Genomic DNA, 21,654 nt, shown 5'->3' with positions numbered 1-21,654 from the left:
AAGGATATGGGGAAATGTTAGTAGTGAGTATCACTGATAAAGTATTAGATAGGATGATTTATAAAAGTGTCCTATCAAAAAGCTATTTTTCAGATTTACATTACCAGTTAACTTCCATGTTTCCTTTCTCTCTTCCTTTAATTATTAAAATCAATCTTTTTAATAAGAAAATTTAGGCATTTCAGCAGGAGTTGTTTCTCTCCCCATATAGGAATGGCTCTTATATACAATATTAGTGATATGTTTTCAAAGATACTTCAGCTGGTTATTAAGGTCTCAGGATTCTCTTTTATTTATTTTTTTTAAATGAGTATTTTTTTCCTCCGAAGGACTTAACTGATCTTGTGCATTCATATTTGTTATTTCCCTTTAAAAAAGATTTTTAAGCTGTGCCCTTTCCATGGAATCCTTTATGAACTGTATTTGCAAATCTGTATCTCAGCTTTGAGTTTCATAATCTCCAGTGTGACATATATTAGATTTTCCAATATATTTCCATAGTGCTGCTTTTTGGTTGTCTTTATGGTCCATCACACAAAAGTTTTAATCCAAAACCCCTCTACATTTCTTAAATTTATTATTTTTGTGTTCTAATAATGCATTATAAAATGAGGAATAAATAAACAGGCTTTTCTTTCTGCTTCCCCCATTACCATCTTTTCAGTATGTGCAGCCTAATTAGCAAGTAGATAGAACTAGCTTTATTCACTCCTTCGTTCCAAGCCCACAGATTTATGAACTTGTGTTGTAAAGTAAAGGAGACCTTAGGATTAAAGGACATACTTTGATATCCTTTTGGATATTTTGATAACTGAAGTTTGTTTCAAAGATGCTTGGTATTCTCCTCCAAATCCCAGAGAAGGTATTCACTCTTAACTGTTTCCTTCTGTTTTGTATATATGTTTACAAGCTATTCCAACACTTCAGTGGAAACATCCCTATTGTATAATGTCTATCCATTCAGCTTTTATCCTCTGTACTGCACAGTTTTTACTTTCTAAAAATTCACTTACACTTTATCATCTTGTCAGATTTCCGTTATGCTGGCTGAGCACACTGTCTCATTTACTGTCACTTCTAATTAGTCCTAAATTTCAACAATCCTCATTTTCCTGCACATCATTTTTCGTCCAAAATTTTCTAAACCTTCTGTTGCAGAACAGCTCTGGTCTTTGTATGGTGCAATATGGTAGATGGGCATGCAAGGCACTTTATCAGTGTCCTGCTATATTATATTTATCAGTGTCCTGCTATAGTTACTGTCTCTTTGCTTTAATGCATCCTGACCCAAATGTTTTCTGAAAGAGTTTCTAGCATTGACTTAATGATGGATCTATGTTAGTGGACATAATATTTGTTGTTTCTCTTTTGTATCATTCAAACTATTCTCTAGTTAATTCTGTGTATTTTCATATGTTTGCAGGTGTCGGCGTGTTAAACAATTTATTGTATGCAGTAGGTGGTCATGATGGTCCTTTGGTAAGAAAAAGTGTTGAAGTGTTTGACCCCATTGCCAGTACGTGGAAGCAGGTTGCAGACATGAACATGTGCAGAAGGAATGCAGGTATTTGCAACAATGACTTTAAAATTTTGCTAATGTCATTTGGTGTGAATGGCACTGGGTATCAATATTACTGGATTTCTGCTGCTTTCATGATGTGGCAGAATAAAACCTGTGCTTTTTGGGGGGTGAAGAAGTCCGTTGCTATTTTTCATATTCGTTTCCTGTCCTTTTTTAGGTGTTTGTGCTGTAAATGGTCTGTTGTATGTAGTTGGAGGAGACGATGGTTCCTGTAATTTATCAACAGTGGAGTATTATAATCCAACAACTGATAAATGGACAGTTGTGTCATCCTGTATGAGTACAGGAAGGAGCTATGCAGGTAATGCATATAGATATTTTTTAATAGACTTTTTACAGTATAACAGCTAGGACAAGAAATTCAACAAAGCATCCAAACAGAGTCTTATCTAAGGTAAAATCTAAGATACTAAAATGGATAGGAAGAATCTTTTGAAGTCATATGTTGAATGATGACTTCAAACAATTATCCACTGCAAGAAAAAAAATGGTATTAAACTGTACTCAAGAGGGATTTAGCACAAAGGTGGTGAGACAGAAAGACGATTCTGTTATGATCAGATCATAACAGAATTTTTGTCTCGATCTAGGGGTCCAATTCGGAAGTTCTTTCAGATTTAGTATTTAGAAAATAAGCTGTTTCAGGAAACTTTTCCTTCGATAATTGCAATTTCTCAACTGAGTTATCTAAGTGAATGTTAAGGATATATCTCACTGATGACAAAAATAAATTAAACTTGATTAATGGCAAGTTTTTTCAAGTCACAGAAACTTTCAGAATTTTGCACTGATTCAGACAGCTTTGTGTCAGAGAGATATTAGGGGGAAATATGTACACTGATGCTAGTGTATAGCTAAATGCTAATTGCAACATATTATATTAAAATTATATATACATATGTATATATATTTTCATGATTAAAAAAAATACTACCTAAAGATTTATACCTTTTTCACCCCCCTCTAGGTGTTACAGTTATTGACAAACCATTATGATCAGTAATGGGATTTTCAACTTGATTATGCACTAGGAGCAGTCTTCAGCAAGTGTATTTGAAGTGACTGAGTATCTAAGCACTTCTCTACTTGTAGCTGCACCTTGAGTCACAGTGGAAGATGTGACTGTCTACAATTACAGATGACAGATGATGAAGATTACTCTAGGTAGAAGCAATGCGTAGGATTATTCTGCAGCTGAGCAGAAGCTGATTGAATTTTTGAAGTCTAGTGGACCATTTTTTTAATTGCAAGATCTTCAAAAAAAAAAAAAAGGCCACCTTTCATAAGGACCGACTTATGTCAGTCATGACTGAGAAATGGATTGTCAGTGAAGAACGGTGTGTATTCTGGTGAAAGTAAATTTTTGTCTTATTTTTTCCAGAGACTAATAAATATATTTAAGGAAATGAACTGTCAGTCTTCATAGTAGGTATTAAATCCCACCTCAGTAATTCAAGCTGGCATGGGGTAAATTTGTTTCCTTTTATAAAACTTTTGTTACCTAACTATACTATGTGCATATGTTTGTTGCTCTCCATTGAAACTTCAAAACCTGATTTTACTATTTATAATTTGGCACAGTACTTTGAATATGTTAGTACTATGTTGTAAAACAGAGCTGTATTTTTTGATATGTAACAATGCTTAACACTACTAATTCCCACTGAAGGAGATCAGAGATGGTATAACACTTCCTGAACAGGTGTAATTTCAAGATCTTTCTAATAAAAATGTTGTCTGTACTTAATTTTTTTCCTGTTCAATTTTGGTCACATTTAGATGTTACTTCTTTTTTACCTTTTTATCCAAAAGGTGATTTGGCATGAGAATAACTGAAAATTTATAGTGAATGTATGCAACTGCGTTGAACTTGCATGGTACTAAGGCCTATTTATGCGTGTAACCTCAGCTTCTATTAGCCAGTATCTGAATATACTGTATGTGGCCATGCTTGTAAAGCAGCTCATTTTTATTTGTTCTTGGGTGGCCTCCTTTTAACATGACCAAAGTTACTGTCATATTTGGGACATTTTCTTCAAATAAAAGTTTGTACATTGTTTCCTAATGCCAACAGGTCGCTTAAAACTTGTGTTTCTCGATACAAGTCCTGACATCAGAGGGAAAAAAAAGTGGGGGGGGGGGGGGGGAGTGTTCTAAAGATTTGAATGCAAAAAAAAAAGGTTTAGGAAGCAGTCATGACAACATCATTGGTTTGCTGCAGGCCTGTTTCTGAATGCTTTGGTTGTCCGGCCACCGCTCAGTCCCCGTGAAAGCGTTTGAGCTGTGACACAGGTGAAAGGGCGGAGAGGCACCAAGGCGCTTCAGCGGGGTGCGTGACTGCCTTGTGCTGTGCTGGCTGCGGTGCGGTACGGGATTGGACTGGAAAACTCGCGTTTGAATTGTAGGATTTTACCCGAATGACACAACCTCGGGGAATGGGGCGCTGGGGGCCATTGCTACCATGACGACACCGTCGCCTTGGTAGCTCGGAGTTCTCATCAGCGCTGGAGCAGGAAGCGGGCGCACCCGCGCCGCTCCTGCAGGCGAGCGCTTTAAGTGCAGCGCCGGGAGCTCAGGGCAGCGGGTCCCGGCCGCCGCCTCCCCCAGTCCCGCGGCTCCACCTCAGGGCCGCTTCCGCCACCGGCGGCACCGCCCCATCGCGTCGTGTGCGTCACCCGCCTGCCCCCGCCCCATTGGCCTCGCGCCGCGGTCTCACTATCCTCACTCCACCCCTCCAGCCAATCGCGGCGCGGGAGCCGCAGCTCCGGCCCCGCCCCCCGCCCGCCTGACCCTGCGCCGCCGCCCCCAGCCGACCAATGGGCGACGCGCCGGGCGGTGCCGCCCGGCCAATGGGCGGGCGCGGCGGCGGAGCGGGCGGGCCCGGCGGGTGTTATTGCTCTCAGGGCGCTGCTGCCGCCGGTGCTGCCGCAGCCGTCACCGTCACCAGGTGAGGGGCGAGGGGCGAGGGCGGCGGGCGCGGCTCTTCTCGGCCCAGGGGGACCGGGGTGGGGGTACCAGGCGGGCTGCGCAGCTCCTGCCGGGGTCGCCCCCGGCTGAACGCGGGTGCCGCCGGGCGGGCGTCTCCTCTCGGCGCTCCGCGCCCGTGGGAGGTGCGTGCTCGCGTCTGTCCGCTCCCTCGCCGGGCGCGGCGGGACGGACGAGCCTGGTCCCGGTGCGGCCTGGCCGCTGGACCCTCGGCTGGCAGGGAGCTTGTGCGGGGGTCGGGAGTACGTTGCCGTGGTTGCCGCTGGCTCAGGAGCTCGGGTTGCGAGCTGCCTTGGCGTCTGCTGGAACGCTTCTGCTGGTAGTAAGACATGGCAGCATCGTGATGCTGTTGCTGAGAAACAAAAAAATTAATAATGTTGCTGGATGCTGGCTTAGTATGTTACTTGGTATGTTAGGGTGATTAGACGTTGGAATGGGCTGCCCAGGGAGGTGGTGGAGTCACCATCCCTGGGGCTGTTTAAGGAAAGACTGGATGTGGCACTCAGTGCCATGGTCTAGTTGACAAGGAAGTGTTTGATCATAGGTTGGATTTGATGATCTCAGAGGTCTTTTCCAGCCTAATTGATACTGTGATTTATGCTGGACCCGGGCTAAGCCTAACAGCTGGGGACTGAGCCATGTCCTGTGAGTTGCAAGGATGTTTGAGACTGGAAGATGGACCTGTTAGAGGTGGTCCAGAGGAGGGCCCCAAAAATGGTCAGACGAGACATCACCTGTGGGGAGAGGCTGGGAGAGTTGGGGTTGAGCAGCCTGGAGAAGAGGAGGCTCCAGGGTCACTGTAGTGTAGCCTTTTGGTACACAAAGGGAGCTTTTTGCCAAGGGTTGTAGCAACAGGGCATAGTGCGATGATTTTAAACTAGAAATGGTTAGGTTTAAGTTGAGCATAAGGATGACATTTTTCACAGTGAGAGTGCTGAGGCACTGGAACAAGTTACCAAAAGAAGTTGTAGATGCCCCATTCCTGGAAGTGTTTGAATGCAAGGTTGGATGGGGCTTTAAGCAACCTGATCTAGTGAAAAATGTCCCTGCCCATCCCAAGAGGGTTGGGCTACAAATAACCTTTAAAGGTCCCTTCCAACCCAAACCAACAAGCAACCTAGTCTGTGAAAATGGCACAAGTTCAGAGCACCTTCAGGATTGCGGCCTCTATGCTTTTGGGAGCTGTGATGAAAAGTCCATTACTTAGAGAAAGGTGAATTGCCTCAAGCCAGTTTGAGTGTTAATGTAATTTGCATGGATTTTGTCTCACAGCTATGAGAAGAATGGGACTGGATAATCAAGAGATCACAGTTAATTCATCTATTAAATCTCATGTGAACCTTTATCTGCTCTTTTAGTATAGAATACAATTATCCCACAAAAACATTGAAATAAATTTGGCTAATAATTAATACTTCTTTATCCTTTTGCTCCCTTGACATATCATCAAAACTTGAGTCGATTGTCTCTCAAACCAACCTAAAGCCTTGTACTTTCAGACTATTCCATAGAAAGAGAATCTATATTTCCCCTCGTTTCCCAGTTTTTATTTTAGAACTATGGAACAGCTATGACAGGTAGTGTTTTTTTCTCTGAAGATTAACTGCTGGTAATTTTTTATCTAAATTGCAGGTTACTTACAACTGTAGAAGAGCTGTAATTGTGATGTTTTATGCTTGAAGGATGGCAATGAACGACAGTGTTAATATCTTGAACTCTGCTTATCTGGCAGTGGAATATATAGACTCTTTCTTGCCTGACAATCCCCTGCAGCAACCATTTAAAAATGCCTGGAATTACATGCTGGATAACTACACGAAGTTCCAGATTGCAACTTGGGGATCACTTATAGTTCATGAAGTTTCATACTTTTTGCTCTGTGTACCCGGATTTGTCTTTCAGTTTATACCGTACATGCAAAAGTATAAAATTCAGCAGGTAAGAAAAAGTTGTGAACTATACACTTCCTGATTTGTCTTTGAACACATCAAGTAGAGCATATAAGTGCAATATCCTAGTTTCCAATGTACATGGCCCCATTTTTTCTGTCACTTGGTCATCCTGGAAATGACAGAGTAAAATAACAGTGTGTGTGAGTATCTAAACGTTTTCCCTCAGTTCATTGTAATCTGAATTGGAAATTAATAACACCAACTTCTGAAATTATTACAGGGGTTGGTAAAATGTCTCCTGCAAAAACTGGATGTTTTCAAGACCATTTATTTATTCTTCAGCTTCTCTTTGTATTATTTTAGCAATGGAAATGCATTCCGTGGTGTGAAGAAAAAAAGCAAACTTGGATTGTGTTAAACTGTTGAGTACGAAGTGTTCCTGCTAACTGTAAACACTGAAATAACAAAAATAGTTTGGGGTGACTGCTGAAAACAACTTATATTAAAACACTAGCTTAGAAAAATGAGAGGTTTTGATGAAACTGAATTCAGTCCTTTGTCATTTCTGTTGCCCAAGTTAATTTGCCTTGTTGGAAGAGGTACTGTCTGTCTTCCAAGGTGAAATGAAACTGACTCCAAGTGAATTTTTGCAGCACTTCAGTTATGTGTAATAGAAACATGTAACACAAGTGATTCTTTTTGCTTCTTTTTAGGATAAACCAGAAACTTGGGAAAAACAGTGGAAGTGTTTCAAAACACTCATCTTCAATCACTTCTTCATTCAGCTTCCTCTGATTTGTGGTACCTATTACTTCACAGAGTATTTTAACATCCCATATGAGTGGGAAGAGATGCCTAGATGGTATGTAGATTTTTCTGATATGGTAGTCCTGAGTTACATACAGTGGGAGGCAGAATATTACAATTAATGTCTAATACACAATAATTTCTTGGCAACGTAAACTGTGTGTTAGTCAAGCTTCTGTTGATGATTAACTGCTATAAGAGCTAATTAGAATTTTCTAGATTTTTTTTTTTTTTAATGGCCCCAAATTGTTCTAATCCTCAGAAGAAGGGAGATTAGGAGGAGTTTATGGAAGTGAAGCAAGATTCATGGTGGTGTGGCTTAAATGTTGGACTTCTGGGGGTTTTATTTATCCAGGTTTTTTTATTCCTTCTAAGTGTTTCTTTCCTTCACCTTATTTTATATCATAGCAGTAGGATGTTCCTCAAAGGAGAGAATGTACCACCTGCTTCACAGTCTTCTTTTCTTGCCCTAAACTGATACACTTTTAAATAAAGCTGAATTACCAGTTAGTGCCCCCTACTCCCCCACTCTGCACCCTGATATCAGTTCTTTACCACAGAAGGTCATCTTTCTTGGAAAGCCGTTTGTTCCCCAGTTTAGAGAGCTGATGCAGCTCTGTATTTTATATCAAAGTCTCACACAGTCTCTGTTTAGACTATAGATTGTATGTGTAATATTGAAATGACAGCTTGTTACACTGTGTGCTAACTCACTTCAGCGTATCAACAGATGAGTTGATAAGCACAATAGCCTTTTTACCTCATAATTGGTATTTTTAGCATGTTAAAGTAGTGTCAGTGCACTCTTGTTCAGTCAATAAAAGGTATAATCATTTGTGACCGTTATCAGCATATAAACTAGGATTTTCTTTTCCAGGATTGTGCATCTGCTAGAGTATTCTATAAATAATAGCTTTTCTGTTTTTTAAAGGTATGTTCTGGTTGCCCAGTGTTTTGGATGTGCAGTGATTGAGGATGCCTGGCACTATTTCCTGCATAGATTGCTGCATCACAAGAGAATTTACAAGTATATCCATAAGGTTCACCATGAATTTGTTGTATGTATTCCTTGATTTTTTTTCTTTAATAATAGTTTGTGGTGTATGTTTCATGCAACCTATTTAAACATGTTATTTGAAAGACCTAAGAAATTTGCATTCCTCTGACAGCTGGATATATGTCTTTTCTTGACTTCTTTGTCAAGAACAGTCATCCATTTTGTTTCTGAAAACATTTCCAGTAATTTTGTTTCATTTCATGGGAATGAAAGATCGCATTCTTGCTGAAGTTTGATCATATCTGTTGAGCGAGGCGAAGAAACTTTTTAAAAGTGTACATATGGGTCTCATTGTCAGGAGAAGGGAAATAGTAAGTTTCTGGGTTTGGTGGTTTGTCAGTTCCCTACCACCTGTGCTGTTATCTAGAGCATATGAATCCCCAACACATGATCAGACAGGCAGCTCTTGCACAACCTGGGCGTGTGCGTCATACGTGTGATTCAGGGAAGGGTTATACTTCGGGTGTGGGCCTCTGGAGCAGTATAGCCCTTGGTGCAATACTGCATCAAGAGCACAGTGTAGCACAGAGATTTTGGGTGGTTCTGCAATTTAGTGGTGTTGGAGCTGGCATTGAGCACCAGGTAATGAGCCACACTTGGCTGGAGGAGACACTGTTGTGAGACAGGTAGGGTCAGCAGTACCTGCACCTTACAGTTAATATCCTGTGTTTGTTTAGATGGCACTGCCTCTGGATCACAGGGGTCAGTGCTACTGCGTTTGTGCACCGCTGTGTTTCAGTGTATAACCTATACTGTGCCAAAGTAAACTCCAAGCTGCTGGGTCAGGGATGGTTTATACATGCTGCCAGTAATAGAGGAGCTTGGTATTGATGGATGCACGCATATGTACAGACATCTGCTGCAACAGCTGCTCTATTCCTCTTGCTTTTGGCAGCCCCTCAGGTCTCTAGCTGGAGCAGCTTTTGGCCATTATTCTTGAGAGAAGTTAGCAGTTCTCACAGAAGTGATCTGTCGGCTAGTGGCTGTTTCACTAAAAACTTTTCTTGACAGTAAAAAGGGATGATTTTAAAATATCCCTTAACACAAAGTGGACTTTATTTTTTTTCTGATTATTTTATTTATAACCTTCAGCATTAGGTTAAATTTTTTTAAATTATTCTCTGTGTTCTACTTTTGAAAATCCTGTGGAGTGTCATCTTTTGGTAAATCAAATGTAGGAATGACTGGTGTATGTATGTATATACATATATATATAAAGGAGAGAAAATGTTTTATATCAATCTCAAGATAATATTTGAGTGATATGAATTTATTTTAAAAAAATGATCAAAGGTGAGGGATTTTTAATTTTTATAATAAATTTCTAAATGAGTCCTGCTTCTGAGAATATTTTGGCTTCCTTCTTTCTTCTGCTTCCAAGACTGGATGTATAGCAAAACTGATAGGAGCTTGCCAAACACTTTAATATTCCTGAAATAACGCTTTGACCTGGGGTAATGGTAAGCCTAAATAAAAGTTTTCAACTTTTCAACTAGTAGTGAAGTGTTTGGAATTACTAATGGAATGATAATCCTTCTGACCTTGGAATACTGTTTTCCCTATGAAGAGCTGAGTACGTGTGTTACAGCCTTTGCTCGGTCATACCATTTTCTTTGCCCACAACATCATTCCATGTGTCCTATTGTAGTCTTGTGCAGTAGTGGGAAGGGGAGAGTGTCAAAAAATGGTGATTCTGATTTGGGGGTATATAAAGTTGAAAATGGTGACTGTTTCTGTGTGTTATCTCTTTCTAGTCTCCGTTTGGAATGCAAGCGGAATATGCTCATCCTCTGGAAACACTTATCCTTGGAACTGGCTTTTTTATCGGAATTGTTGTTTTCTGTAACCATGTGGTTCTTCTGTGGGCATGGGTGATATGTCGCTTGATGGAAACCATTGATGTACACAGGTGAAATGCTCATTGCTTCTTAATGATTGCTTTTTCTCTTGTCCCTGAGTCTGTCTCAAACTTACCCGTCTCTTTCACTGAGATGTGCTGTTTATTTTGCACTGAAATGCCTTTATGTGTCTTACAAAGAATGACACAACCTGAACAGTTATCATTGTTTTCTGTTTTGAGGTAGCGTTAACAGCAGGTTTTGCTGATTAAAAGGGTGTGGACTGTCAGTTAGAGCATCTCAGGGAGGGTTTGAGAAGCTAGGTGCCTCATTATGATGTCTATCTCAAGTGATCTTATGCATATTAGAACACCAAAAATCAATTACATAAAGTGATATTCCAGCCAAGAGTTCTTTCTGTTTAATATTTTGTCAGACTATTTTCTTGGGCAAGAGAAACTTTATGCTATATGACCACTGATTCTCTTTAAAATAAATGCATAAATTTCTTCTGTTTATTTATTGTAGATAGAAAGGACAAGACTTCATGTCTCTGTAGTAAAACTGACTTACTTCAAATTTGACTCCAAAATGCCAGGGTAAATCCCACTAGGTTTAGTTTAGTACATCTACAAATGAATGAGCTTTCTTTCCTATGTTCAAAAGGAAGGGGTCACTAAGAGTTCATTTTTGAAATGCTAGTATTAACACTTGACCTTGTATTTGTAAATATATTATGAAGCGTATAGTGTCTTATTGCAAATTGAGCGTCAAGTGTTTTAGTGGAACACGAACTACTAGTACACTCATTATATAAAGCCTTGCTTAGTTAGTTATATATTGCTTGTATACTTATCAAAGTATATGTTGTGACATAAAGTAGGAGATGTAAAAAATTAATTTCCTCTGGTAATTGTCATTTTAGTTCATTGTCCACAGGAGGCGTTTATAACATATACTTTGTGCTCTCCCCACTAGGTGGTAGTAGGTTGCTTTCCGGTACTACTAAGCAAAAGAGTTGAAATCCTTCTAAAGTAAACTGTTCTGCTTTTAATCTTACTTTAGTTGTATATTTGAATTCTAAATATTTGAAGAACTTGCAGTAAGCTGAAAATAAGAGTAGGCATAACTGTAGTTGAGTTGAGATGCTCTCTGATGAGCTGCTGAGCTGATGTCCATAGCTTGTCACTAAAAGATAGTGTTACTTTTTGTTCCTCCTTCTCAATGTCACTCTTAGTTAAAACTGCTAAGCCGGCGGGAAGTCAGCCACTGTGATTTTTTAGGTTAATTGCTTAAATTTTTTTGTATTGCCTAGTAAATTGAGCTGAAAAGCAAGTGCCAAAGCCATTGTGTGATAGTTTACAGAATCATTTGGCTATAGGGTTGGAGTGATCTTGTTTTCATACTGAGCCAGTATCACAGTGATTACCTCAGGGCCTTAGAATACCAAAAAAAAAATGACAAGTTAGTGTCTATATTTTGTAGTTTATGTCTTGGGAAAATCCTTACCATAGCTGCTTTTCTTTTTTTTTCTCCCTCCTGTAGTGGTTATGATGTTCCGCTGAACCCTCTTCATTTGGTGCCTTTCTACGCTGGGGCCCGTTTTCATGATTTCCATCACATGAACTTTATTGGCAATTATGCTTCAACCTTCACGTGGTGGGACAGAATCTTTGGTACAGACTCTCAATTCATTGCCTATCAAGAAAAAGAGAAGAAGAAACAGTTCATAACAAAGAAGAAGGCTAACTGAATTTCCAATGTAAAAGTCAACTTTTGCTTTTCTGTAAAGCAAAGTAGTCATTGGTTGTTTAGCATAAATCTTGTTCCTTGGCTAAGCTGTAGAGGAAAACAGCTAATTAAACTGCAGTATCTTTCTAATGGGAATGTTTTCTATTTTATACATAAGTACTGCATATATTTTACCTACAGATTTAAAGATGATGGAAAAAAAAACCAAGATGACTTGTGTCTATCTTTTTCCCTTTTTTCTCTTTTTGACTAAAAAAAAAATCGATTTTATCTATAATGTTGCCCATTTTGGATCCAGGTAGAATTGTACAGGTACACTGAAGTTGGTCTTAGTTTTTTTTAATATATATTCTTAAATTTGTAATATGAAATAGCAGGAGATATTAACTAGTATAATCACTGTATTATTTAAATATTGAATAAAAGTTGCTTAAAACCAAAACATCTGTTACTAGGAAGCTTGAACAGGTCTTTTGCACACTGGATAATGTGAACTGCTTATAACAGAATATCTGGTTAAACATGAGTTAGCAGAGACATTCCTGATCTAGATTTATGATGTTATTTTAGATTACAGGTAAAAAAAATAGAAGTTTTTATTTGAATAAACTGGGTTTTGCTGCTCTTTTGAAGTTGGTCTGTCAGTGTACTTAGCATTTACATTACATTCTTCTCTATGTGTTGTAATTTGCTGAACTGACTTGTTGCTATATTTGCACTTGTAACTGATGAAATAAATGTGGTTTGGTTTGATGTGTGAATTATACTTTTCATATGCTTTTTAATACAAAGCTGTGATAAAACCCATGTAGGATATAGTGTCTTACTCTTCATCTCTAAGGAAGAAGCATTATTTGTTAGTACAGTTTGCAGCAGTTCTGTCTGTTAAACTACTTACAGAGAGAGCAGTAAGAAATGGAGAGCATGTAAATTCTGCTGGTTCGTGCTTTGGAGGACTTGGATACGTAACTGCTCAATGTAGCAACGACTTTTGAGCCGAGTGCCTTCTCAAGGTACAGCTTGATGGCAAGCAGAATCTCAAAATCTACTACTTGAGTTGTACAGAACAGAAGCAGTAGTCAAATGTTTTTGAATCTACTTTAAATGTTTGTCTGTTGCACAGAAAATAACAGTGAAAGTATTTGAGAAGGGCTTAAACCCTTGCAAAGATCTTATACTGTCATATAAGCTGCTCTTTAGTCTTCAAATGCCACTTCATCTACTCTGTAAGTCCTTTAGAGAACTTTATAGTGTTTTAAGACCACACCTGAATTTTCATGCTGCTTCACACACAGTCTGGTATAATACTCAAACAGGTACTCCACTGAAAGTGCAGATGAGATCAGGCTTGTAACAAAAATCAAAGTGTGAATGACATGAGGAATGACTCAAATGTTACTTGAAACATGGCAGTAATTCAGATTCCTCTTCTGCATGTCTTTTGTACAAGCTTTTACTTCTCTATCTATATCCCAGTGTTGAAATTCAGTGTTCTTCTTCCCTCTAAAAAGAAGTAAAAATATTTGACTATGGCAGGTGGATGGAAGCTGAAATCCCTGTATTGTTCAGTTTTTAGCGGGAACTGCTACTTAAGACTTGCTGAATCCATATGCCCTGCCAGCCTGAACTCTCCATGGTGGAAGTGACCTCTTTAATCAGATTTTAAAGATGGCCATTATCCTCTGATTTGTCAACTCCCACTCCCATCCTGCAGCTGCAGCTATACTTAGCTTTATTTTACTGAACCATTAGCCTAAAAACACAAGGAGCTTTCAGTGCTTCAGATTTTCCCTGTGTGCATCATCCTGTTCACTGCTTCTCAGCCCACTGGCTTGTGCCTACACACACACTGTCACGAAATTATGCAAACCCATGAACCACTTTCTGAAATATTCCAGTAAAGGTATTTGTAAAAGCCTGGTGTCTCAGTTATTGGAAAGCTTACTGGAGTACTAAAAGTTTGATAGGATTGGCAATGTATATTCCATTCTTTAAGAGGTTTAAAAAAGCCAAGCACTTTTAATGGTTATATTATCATTTGCAGTAGCATGCATGGGGTTTTTTTGGACCTTTGCTCATTACTTGAATCCATGTTTTTCTCACAGCCATTGCTATTTTAGTTTTTTTGGTTATTTTATGTACATCCTTAGTGTACAATGTGATCACATAATTCCTTTTATCTTCTTTCTTTAATAAATCCCTAGAGAATTCTGTAAGCTCTGCTTTATGAATTTATTTTTTTCTGAAAAAAAAAAGTGTGTACTGGAACTCTCAACAGAGGAACTTGCATTTGAAAACCACAGACTTTGTTTTGCTGCAGGACTAGATAGAGCTGCATTTTACCACCAGCTCACCACCTTTTCAAATGTAGAACCTTGTATTTTTTACTGAAAGTATGATGAGTAAACGACCTATCTCATTTCTTCATAACTTTTGTGCATTTAAAGAACTGTGTTAGGCAATTAAATTTTTGATATTTTAGGCCTTTATTAAATAAGACTTTACTGATTTTTCTCCCCCATATTTAGTGAGAGACAATAGAGTAGTTCTGAAAACGAAGAGGTTTTTGTGCAGCTGAAAAAAGTGAGAGCAACGTATGGGGAACAGTTTTGGGTCTTCACAACACACAACAAAACCTTACACAATCAGTCGTCCTTCATCCTCTTTAATATGGAGACAATTTTAAACATGGTAAGATAGGCGAATAAGTGTGGAAGGAACATTTTCCATCACATAATCTTTTCCTGAAAGTCCAGTTTAGTTTAAGTAAAGCTCATCTATGGGAAATAACAGTCTGTATTGTCCCTTTGGATATGGCAATAAGTAAGTCCTATGAAAGCAATAAAAAAAATTTTTGGGGTTTTATGTCAAAAAACATGGAAACTTGAAAAGTGTAATAAATTATTAAGATTAGGATTGCAAAATAATCAGCTGGTTCTGGTGGCTGATGTGAAATACTAACTAAGGCAGTTTATTTTACACTAAAGCACAGGTTGCCAGAAGACACTAATAATTATTGGTATTATGATTATATTTGCAGATCATATGATTTCATTTGTTTTCTTCACAATTTCTAATAAATGCTGCATGTTTTATGATAATCTTAAAGAAAAGTGTGATATGTTTCTAGATTTTTAACATTCATTTTTGTTGAAAAACTACATTATTGAAACTATCTGTGAAAGTAATAAACACAGTAGTTAAATTGCTCTTCAATTGTATGTTTCACATTCCAGAGCTGCTATATATCCTTATTGTTCACCATTCTTTGTCATCCACACATTTTAATCAGTTTTGATTCACATTTATGTAATTACAGAATCAATTAATGCTTGGACTTGAAATACTAGTCCCTACAGAGGAGCAGAAGAATACTCCTGTAAGATCATGACCCATCACTTTGAAAAAACCCTCTCAGCCAGTCTTGCGAACTTTCACAATGATCCTGCATAGCAGTTCCTCTGTGTGAGAATGTTTGGCACCATAGCCAGGCTATAGCATCTCTCAGAAACAGCATTCCAGATCAGTGTCCAGGACCTAGCATCACCCAAGAGCAGTTATTATTCCTGCAAACTGAAACAAGGGGCAGCAGTAACTCACAGCCATTTGCACAGGTATGCTGTGTTTAAGTGCAAATGTCAGATGTTTGTATAAAATTTAAGTTGAAGTCTATAGTGAGGCTCAATGCAGAATTGTTACACGCTTAGGATGTTCACCACTCAGCAAGAATACAGTAAGCTCTTAAATACCTGATAGGGTTGGATTTAAGTACCATGTGTGAGTCATTTAACAACTGGAGACAATAAAATATTCAGTCTTGCACTACACAGCTTGGAAGGTTGGTGGGTTTTTTTCCTCTGCCTTCCCAGAACCTCCTGCAGAAGTGACTTATTTGCATGTTTAAAATTTTGTTGTTGTTGTTGATATTTCCTTTTCCCTGCCTTACATTAAGCCCTTTCTCAAGGTACTAGAAAAGCTGCAACTTTCCATATCTCAACCCTGTTTTGCAAGCATGCAAGAAATAGACCACTGAGTTGTGCAAGACAGTTTGAAGGTTGGTAGTAGAAGCTCCTGTCTTGAAGACATACCTTCAAGTGACCAGAGCTGCCAGGTGTAGTATATGTGTATATAATCAGCATTCTGATAAGTTTTGTAAAATCTAACAGCTACAGTTATCTCTACCTACTTGCCCAGTAATTTGTCAACACTGAGTTCAACTGTTCTCTCTTTTAAATTGATTGCAGGTATTTTATTCCTAGCATTAATTTCTTGACTGAAACCCTTACCAGGCTTTACCCTGTTTTTTTAGGGAATATATGGTCTATAGTTGGGGTTTTATTATGAATAGTTAGTGTTAATACCCAAATTATTCTTTCAGAATTTTTCCAGGGCTTGGAAATGCAATATGACTGGATTATTAGCAAGCCAAACAGACCCCTTCTCAGATGGAGGCTTAAATGATTTGATCTTGCTGATCTGAACAAGCATTCTCCCTTATGTTCATCATCCTACTTGCCCAGATCTATGTTAGAAAACAGTGTCTTCCCCAGGCAGTATAGTGCACCTTCTCAATTCTTTCCAAATATAAACCAGAGAAGTTTAGTGAGTGTTTCTCTGGTGTAAGTATTAACAGTAATTTGTTATTAACAATGCTATCTAATCTCCATCATAGAATGGTTTTAGGATGTCTGTTGTTCATAATGTACTTTGATTGTTTGTAATGGACATAGCTTTAGGGTTCTCTTTTTGAGTAATAAAAGAAAATAGCTGTGTCAGCTTGTTCATCTTGTTACACAAATAAAAAAGGTGCAAAGTTACTCAAGTCTTTTAAGCAAAATTCTGTGAGTGTAAGTTTATTTTGGAAAATTTATTTACATACTTCCTGGTGAATCATGATTTGCTGAAAAAGACAGATTCAGGCAAGTAAAAAGTTTTAGAAAATTTGAATAGACAAATTCCATTTGGCCAAAAGAATGGAGTAATCTGTAAATATATATGAATATTATATATATGTTTGTGCCTATATGTACATTTGTCTATAAATAAGTACTTTTGGAAATGTCAATGAAAATTTTTGCAATTACGAAGTTACTTAGTCTGTGTCTGTTGGTGAAATATAACTTACTATTTGGTATTATACACAGACACAAGAGAGAGGTAAACCAGATTTGAAATCTACTGATCAGTACGTTTCCTGGAGCACTTGCACTCTGCTCACTGCTCTCATTAGTATTACCAGTTTACAAGGCCCTTTCCAGGTACCTGGTTATGCATGCAGGCTGGGAATGCCCTTGGGGTTAGAGTATTGCTCTGAGACTAAGGCAAATGGCAGAACTTTTTCCATATTACTAGGAAATTTGGCCTTTGCCTTTGATGATAGTCATCTTCCCTGAACTACAGAAAATAAGAGGAAGGATTAGATACAAAGGAAGTCATCAATTTATTCCTCCTACTCAGTTCTGTGAATGCTCCTAAACTCTCTGAGAATTTAAACATTGTTTCTTAATCTCTTATTAAAAAGAAATTAGTACGTGTGAGTTCAAAATTAAATATTTGATAGTAAACCACCCTGTTTTACACAAGATATTTATGAGTATGTGTTTTTATAAGTATGCATTCTCTTAATTTTTTCAAGGGTGGGGGCTTAATAAGTATGTAAATTAATGTAAATCCATTCAGATCTAGTCGTGAGACTAATTTTGTGTAGTGGAATAATAATTCACTGCTTGAATAGATTAAATAGATGATTTCTGAGTCTCCTTGTATCTTTTAGTGATGTATTTTGGGTAAATAAATTTGAAGGGAAGCCAGTGAGAGTTGCTACAATGCATAAATGGGTTTTTTGGATCAGAAAGTTATCCCAGAAAATGATATTGTGAGTTTAAAATCCCAGCATCAGGAGATTTGTTTACTTTGTGTATTGAATGCAAGGAAAAGTGATTAAGAAAACAAGGAATATTTAGCCTGTGATGAATGTAGCCAACAAAACTGATAAAGAATGTGAATCTTTTGAATACTTGGTCAGCTACCCTTATTAACAGTTCAGTTTGGGGCACTGATAGGGCTGAACACATTGCACATAATTCTAAAGCTGTGTAAAGTCATAAACAAATTCATAATACTATTAATGCTGTTAGGAAGAAATCAGAGAGATAGCACTTGTGTGATCTATATCTGAACAGTGATCTTGGTAGGAGAAAACATCATACTGGAGAGCCTGTATCCATCCAAGTCTTGCAAAATACTTGGAGCAAATTTGCACTGTCATAACTCCTGAGCTAGTGTGACATGATCTGACAGGCATCTCCCAAAGTTTTCTAGTGGTAAGAATGGAGAGTAGAAGGCTCCAAGAAGTGCTCTGAAGGTGCTTTTGCATGTGGTTGCCTACCTGTAGCCGTGGAATTAAACTGGGCAGAAAAGCTTCTGAACCCAGTTGGCTTTGAAAGATGGTGAGGACTGGATGGGATGAACTTTGGTTCCTGTTAGGAAGAAACATGTCAAATAATCCAGGATTGACAATCACAGTCCTGGAAGTTAAGAATAGGTTATATCAAGTATTTGTGTGTAGTAGTTGTATTTTCAGGTCTGAGTTTTAGATCAGTTTCCGAGCTGGTATATTACCAAGCATCAATGAAGATGTTCTCCTAGAAGTGACTATTTCCATTATCTTCTTAGGTGCAACTAGACACTGCAAATTTAGGAAAATATCCATAGGATTATTAAAGAATCTGCCTGAAAATTGATTCAGTATTAATTAGTGATAGAAGGGTTAGTTATAAGGCTTACCCTTTTAAATTAAAAAAATCAGAATAAAACATGCATTAAATTATTGAGGACAAGAGTCTATTTCTAGAATGATGAATGGGATGCGTACTTTTCAAAATTCTGAACCTTTTCCAGCAAGTCTGTGTCCTTTAAAAAAACAACCCACCTCCCCCCAAGAAACCAAAACCAAAAAGCCCAGAAACAAACAAGCAAAACAACCCCAAAAAAAGCCCCAAACCAAAAAACCTGATATGGAAGTTGCTCTCTAGCATTTAGCCTTTTGCTTTTATCACTTGTCCTTTACAGGTTGTTTCAACATAATCTAAACAGCTATGCCTATATAAACGGGTTGAAAAATTATGGCTTCAGAAGTCCTGTAGTATCTGTGGTCTAGAAGAAACTGTTGTTTATTAATATATGGTGGATGGCTCCTCACAGGAACATTCCCACTGAACATACTAGGATGCGCTCTCTAAGGATTGTCAGTATCAGAAAGTAAGTCCAGCTTTATCCTTTCCGTTCTGTGATGCAGCAAAGATGCCTTACAGATGATGAGCAAAGCAATCTTACAGATGATTGTTTATAGTTATACTATAGACCTATAGCATAGGACAATCAAATACACTCGTGTTATCCTGCAATGACCCTGTCTGAATCATTCATGGAGCACTCTGTTACTTTAGGTTTGTGGCAGTGGGTTTACCCGCTAGGACCGCATAAAATGATGAAACGGTGCGGAAAACGCGCACCCGGATTCTCCCAGTGCTTTTTTCGCATCTAGTTGATGAAAACAGCTATAGCAGCTTTCGCCCGCATCTTGCGGCCCCGGCCCCCGCCCCTCCGCGGGCGCGCCCGCACCTCCCGCCGCGGATCGCGGAGAGGGAGGAGCGCCCGGTGCCGCCCCGCCCCTCCTCCCCCAGGCTCCCACCCGCTCCCTCCCTCCTTCCCTGCTGCCGGGGCTGGCGGTAGTTGCGCGGCCGCAGGCGGGCGGGATGGCGGTGCGGGTGGTGCTGGCGCTGTGCGCGGTGCTCGCTGCCTGCCGGGCGGCGGCGGCGGAGCCCGCGGCGGGGGCCGCCAGTCGGCGGCGGCGGCTGAGCGCCGAGGAGGGCATCTCCTTCGAGTACCACCGCTACGCCGAGCTGCGGGAGGCGCTGGTGGCCGTGTGGCTACAGTGCCCCGCCATCAGCAGGATCTATACGGTGGGGCGCAGCGCCGAGGGCCGGGAGCTCCTGGTCATCGAGATCTCCGACCGCCCCGGCGAGCACGAGCCCGGTAAGGGGGGCGGCCCCGGCGGTGCCCGCACCTGGCGGCAGGTAGCGGCGGGGCGGTACTGCCGCCCGGTGCTGCCGCGGGGACGGGCGCTGTCCCTAAAATCCTCGCTGCGGCAGAGGCACCGGCGGTCAGCGATCGTCTGCAGCCGGCGCGAAGCGGCTTTATGCCGCTGCCATTGGATTTAGCGCCCCGTTGCAGAGAGAAACGCGCTGAATTCCCCGGGAGATGTCAGGAGATGCGGCAGCAGCCGGAGTGAAGGTGCTGGAAGCAGGCGCCCAGCGCAGGTCCTCTGGCAGGGGAGGTGCTGGCCGCCCCTTCCCCGCACGCACCGCACCGCCGGGGAAAGCCGTGAGGCAGGAGCCTGTGCGTGTGAGCGGCGTGGCACGGCCACTGTGTCCCAGGGGCCGTGTCACCCACCGCGGCACACTGCAGGCACCGGCGCAGATGTCTCGGGATGTGTGGTTGAGTGTACTTAAGGTTTGGGACGTTTTTTATCAAAGGGAATGCGATTGATGCTGTGCACTTGTTTTACACCTACGAGTGTGCATAGTTCATTGTTTCCAGTTTTAGAATCACTGCTATCACTAATGTCTCTATGTGAAAAGGCTTAATCGTGAAAGCCGCTCAGTACCTTTGGCCCAGCCATAAGCCTCATGCAGTCATGTCCTCACATTTCCCTCAGTGGGTTAGAGCACAGGTCTGAAAGTATGTGACTTTTAGGGAGGGATGTGCCTTCTGTGAGTCTCCGGGGATTTGGCCAATACAATTAGTGTTTAATATTCTACTTTATGACCTGAATATAACCTTACTTTGCATCCTCAGGGGACTTAATGGTTTTATTTACAGCATTAGGGCTACAGATAGAACTTGAAGGTTAGAGGATATTGGACATAAGGAAGATAGAAGAGGAAGGCAGGGTAGCAAAGCATCGTCTTGAAGTGAAAAATGCTGGAATTGCAGTGAAATTTGAAAAATTTCTTTGCAGTATGTTGCCATCTTGATATCAGTGGTGAGGGTCCTGAAGCAAAGAATTATTCTATTGCCGCTGTGTAATTTGCATGATACAATGATAACACAAGTCATTTCTGTGGCTTTGGATTACTATCAGGGGATAGTCACTACAGCTCATTTTTTTGACTGTTGTGTCAAGCCAGGAGGGCTTGAAAGAGGGACAAAACCAGCATGCCGCCCAGTCTGAGATGGCTCTCACCAAGACACACTTCTCCTCTTGGTGTCAGTGAGGTGAGAAAGGGTTCATCATTGAGCCTAAGCAAAAGGGAATCCAACAGTATTCCTTTTCTGAAACATGCTTGGTCCCTCACTAAGGGAGACCTCTAGACAAAAATACCACATGTTGCAACGTCCAAATCACATGTCAGGGAATGTGATGAGTCCTGGCAATCTTTAGTGGTGGATGCTGAAAATGCTGGTTTTTGGAGGGGATTATCCAGGGTTTGAACCAAAGCAATTTCATTGTTTTATTTAAATCCTCAGTTTCATTCTGTCAGGTTCTGAGAGTTTCTCAAAAAGTGCAGAGCTACTGCTCTCTGCAGTGGCACATGGGAGAAACTCAGGGTCTTTTCAGGAAGGGCAACAAGCCAGACGTCATGCGTAGTTATGTTGCTCTCCTTTGAAAGAATTCTGAAGGCGTTGATAACACTCCTGCTTCTTTGTTATAGAGCCTAAGCACCTACATATTGTGCC

At 40.1% G+C, this 21,654-nt stretch overlaps 3 protein-coding genes across 7 annotated transcripts in view; all 3 read left to right on the top strand.

Moving 5' to 3' along the window:
• The window catches only part of KLHL2 (kelch like family member 2), a 57,111-nt gene extending 53,458 nt beyond the window's left edge, over nt 1-3,653 (top strand). For 3 of the 4 annotated variants that reach the window (XM_027635545.1, XM_027635546.1, XM_027635549.1), the window contains 3 exons: nt 1,424-1,564; nt 1,740-1,883; nt 2,550-3,653. In XM_027635545.1, the coding sequence (XP_027491346.1) occupies nt 1,424-1,564; nt 1,740-1,883; nt 2,550-2,578 (314 nt within the window). In that variant the 3' untranslated portion in view covers nt 2,579-3,653. Of the gene's footprint in view, nt 1-1,423; nt 1,565-1,739; nt 1,884-2,549 lie in introns of those variants that run through there. The other variant, XR_003526390.1, reaches the window with a different exon arrangement.
• Nucleotides 3,654-4,430: 777 nt separating this feature from the next.
• MSMO1 (methylsterol monooxygenase 1) lies at nt 4,431-12,674 on the top strand. 2 transcript variants are annotated; one of them, XM_027635931.1, is made up of 6 exons: nt 4,431-4,529; nt 6,200-6,505; nt 7,173-7,321; nt 8,198-8,324; nt 10,078-10,232; nt 11,707-12,674. In XM_027635931.1, exons 2-6 carry the CDS (start codon nt 6,251-6,253, stop codon nt 11,912-11,914), a joined length of 894 nt encoding a protein of 297 aa, XP_027491732.1. In that variant the 5' UTR covers nt 4,431-4,529; nt 6,200-6,250; the 3' UTR covers nt 11,915-12,674. The 2 variants fall into 2 exon arrangements, with proteins under 2 accessions (XP_027491732.1, XP_027491733.1); XM_027635932.1 differs by having other exon boundaries at nt 4,431-4,520; nt 6,197-6,505; nt 11,707-12,545.
• A 6,981-nt stretch (nt 12,675-19,655) lies between these two features.
• The window catches only part of CPE (carboxypeptidase E), a 56,903-nt gene continuing 54,904 nt past the window's right edge, over nt 19,656-21,654 (top strand). Inside the window, exon 1 of the mRNA XM_027635802.1 lies at nt 19,656-19,950. Within this exon, the coding sequence (XP_027491603.1) occupies nt 19,671-19,950 (280 nt within the window). The 5' untranslated portion in view covers nt 19,656-19,670. The remainder of the gene's footprint in view (nt 19,951-21,654) is intronic.

Source organism: Corapipo altera, unplaced genomic scaffold (genome assembly GCF_003945725.1).
Source record: "Corapipo altera isolate COAL_440 unplaced genomic scaffold, ASM394572v1 22b, whole genome shotgun sequence".
In the NCBI taxonomy this organism is placed as follows: Eukaryota; Metazoa; Chordata; class Aves; order Passeriformes; family Pipridae; genus Corapipo; species Corapipo altera.
The sequence above is the reverse complement of the archived record's forward strand: the minus strand, read 5'-3'. Positions and strand labels throughout refer to the sequence as shown.

Coding starts and splice junctions, on each gene's coding strand:
- MSMO1 (XM_027635931.1), top strand. CDS start 6,251: ATGGCAATGAACGACAGTGTTAATATCTTGAACTCTGCTTATCTGGCA. Junction 6,506..7,172: donor AAAAGTATAAAATTCAGCAG/GTAAGAAAAAGT, acceptor GCTTCTTTTTAG/GATAAACCAGAAACTTGGGA. Junction 7,322..8,197: donor TGGGAAGAGATGCCTAGATG/GTATGTAGATTT, acceptor TGTTTTTTAAAG/GTATGTTCTGGTTGCCCAGT.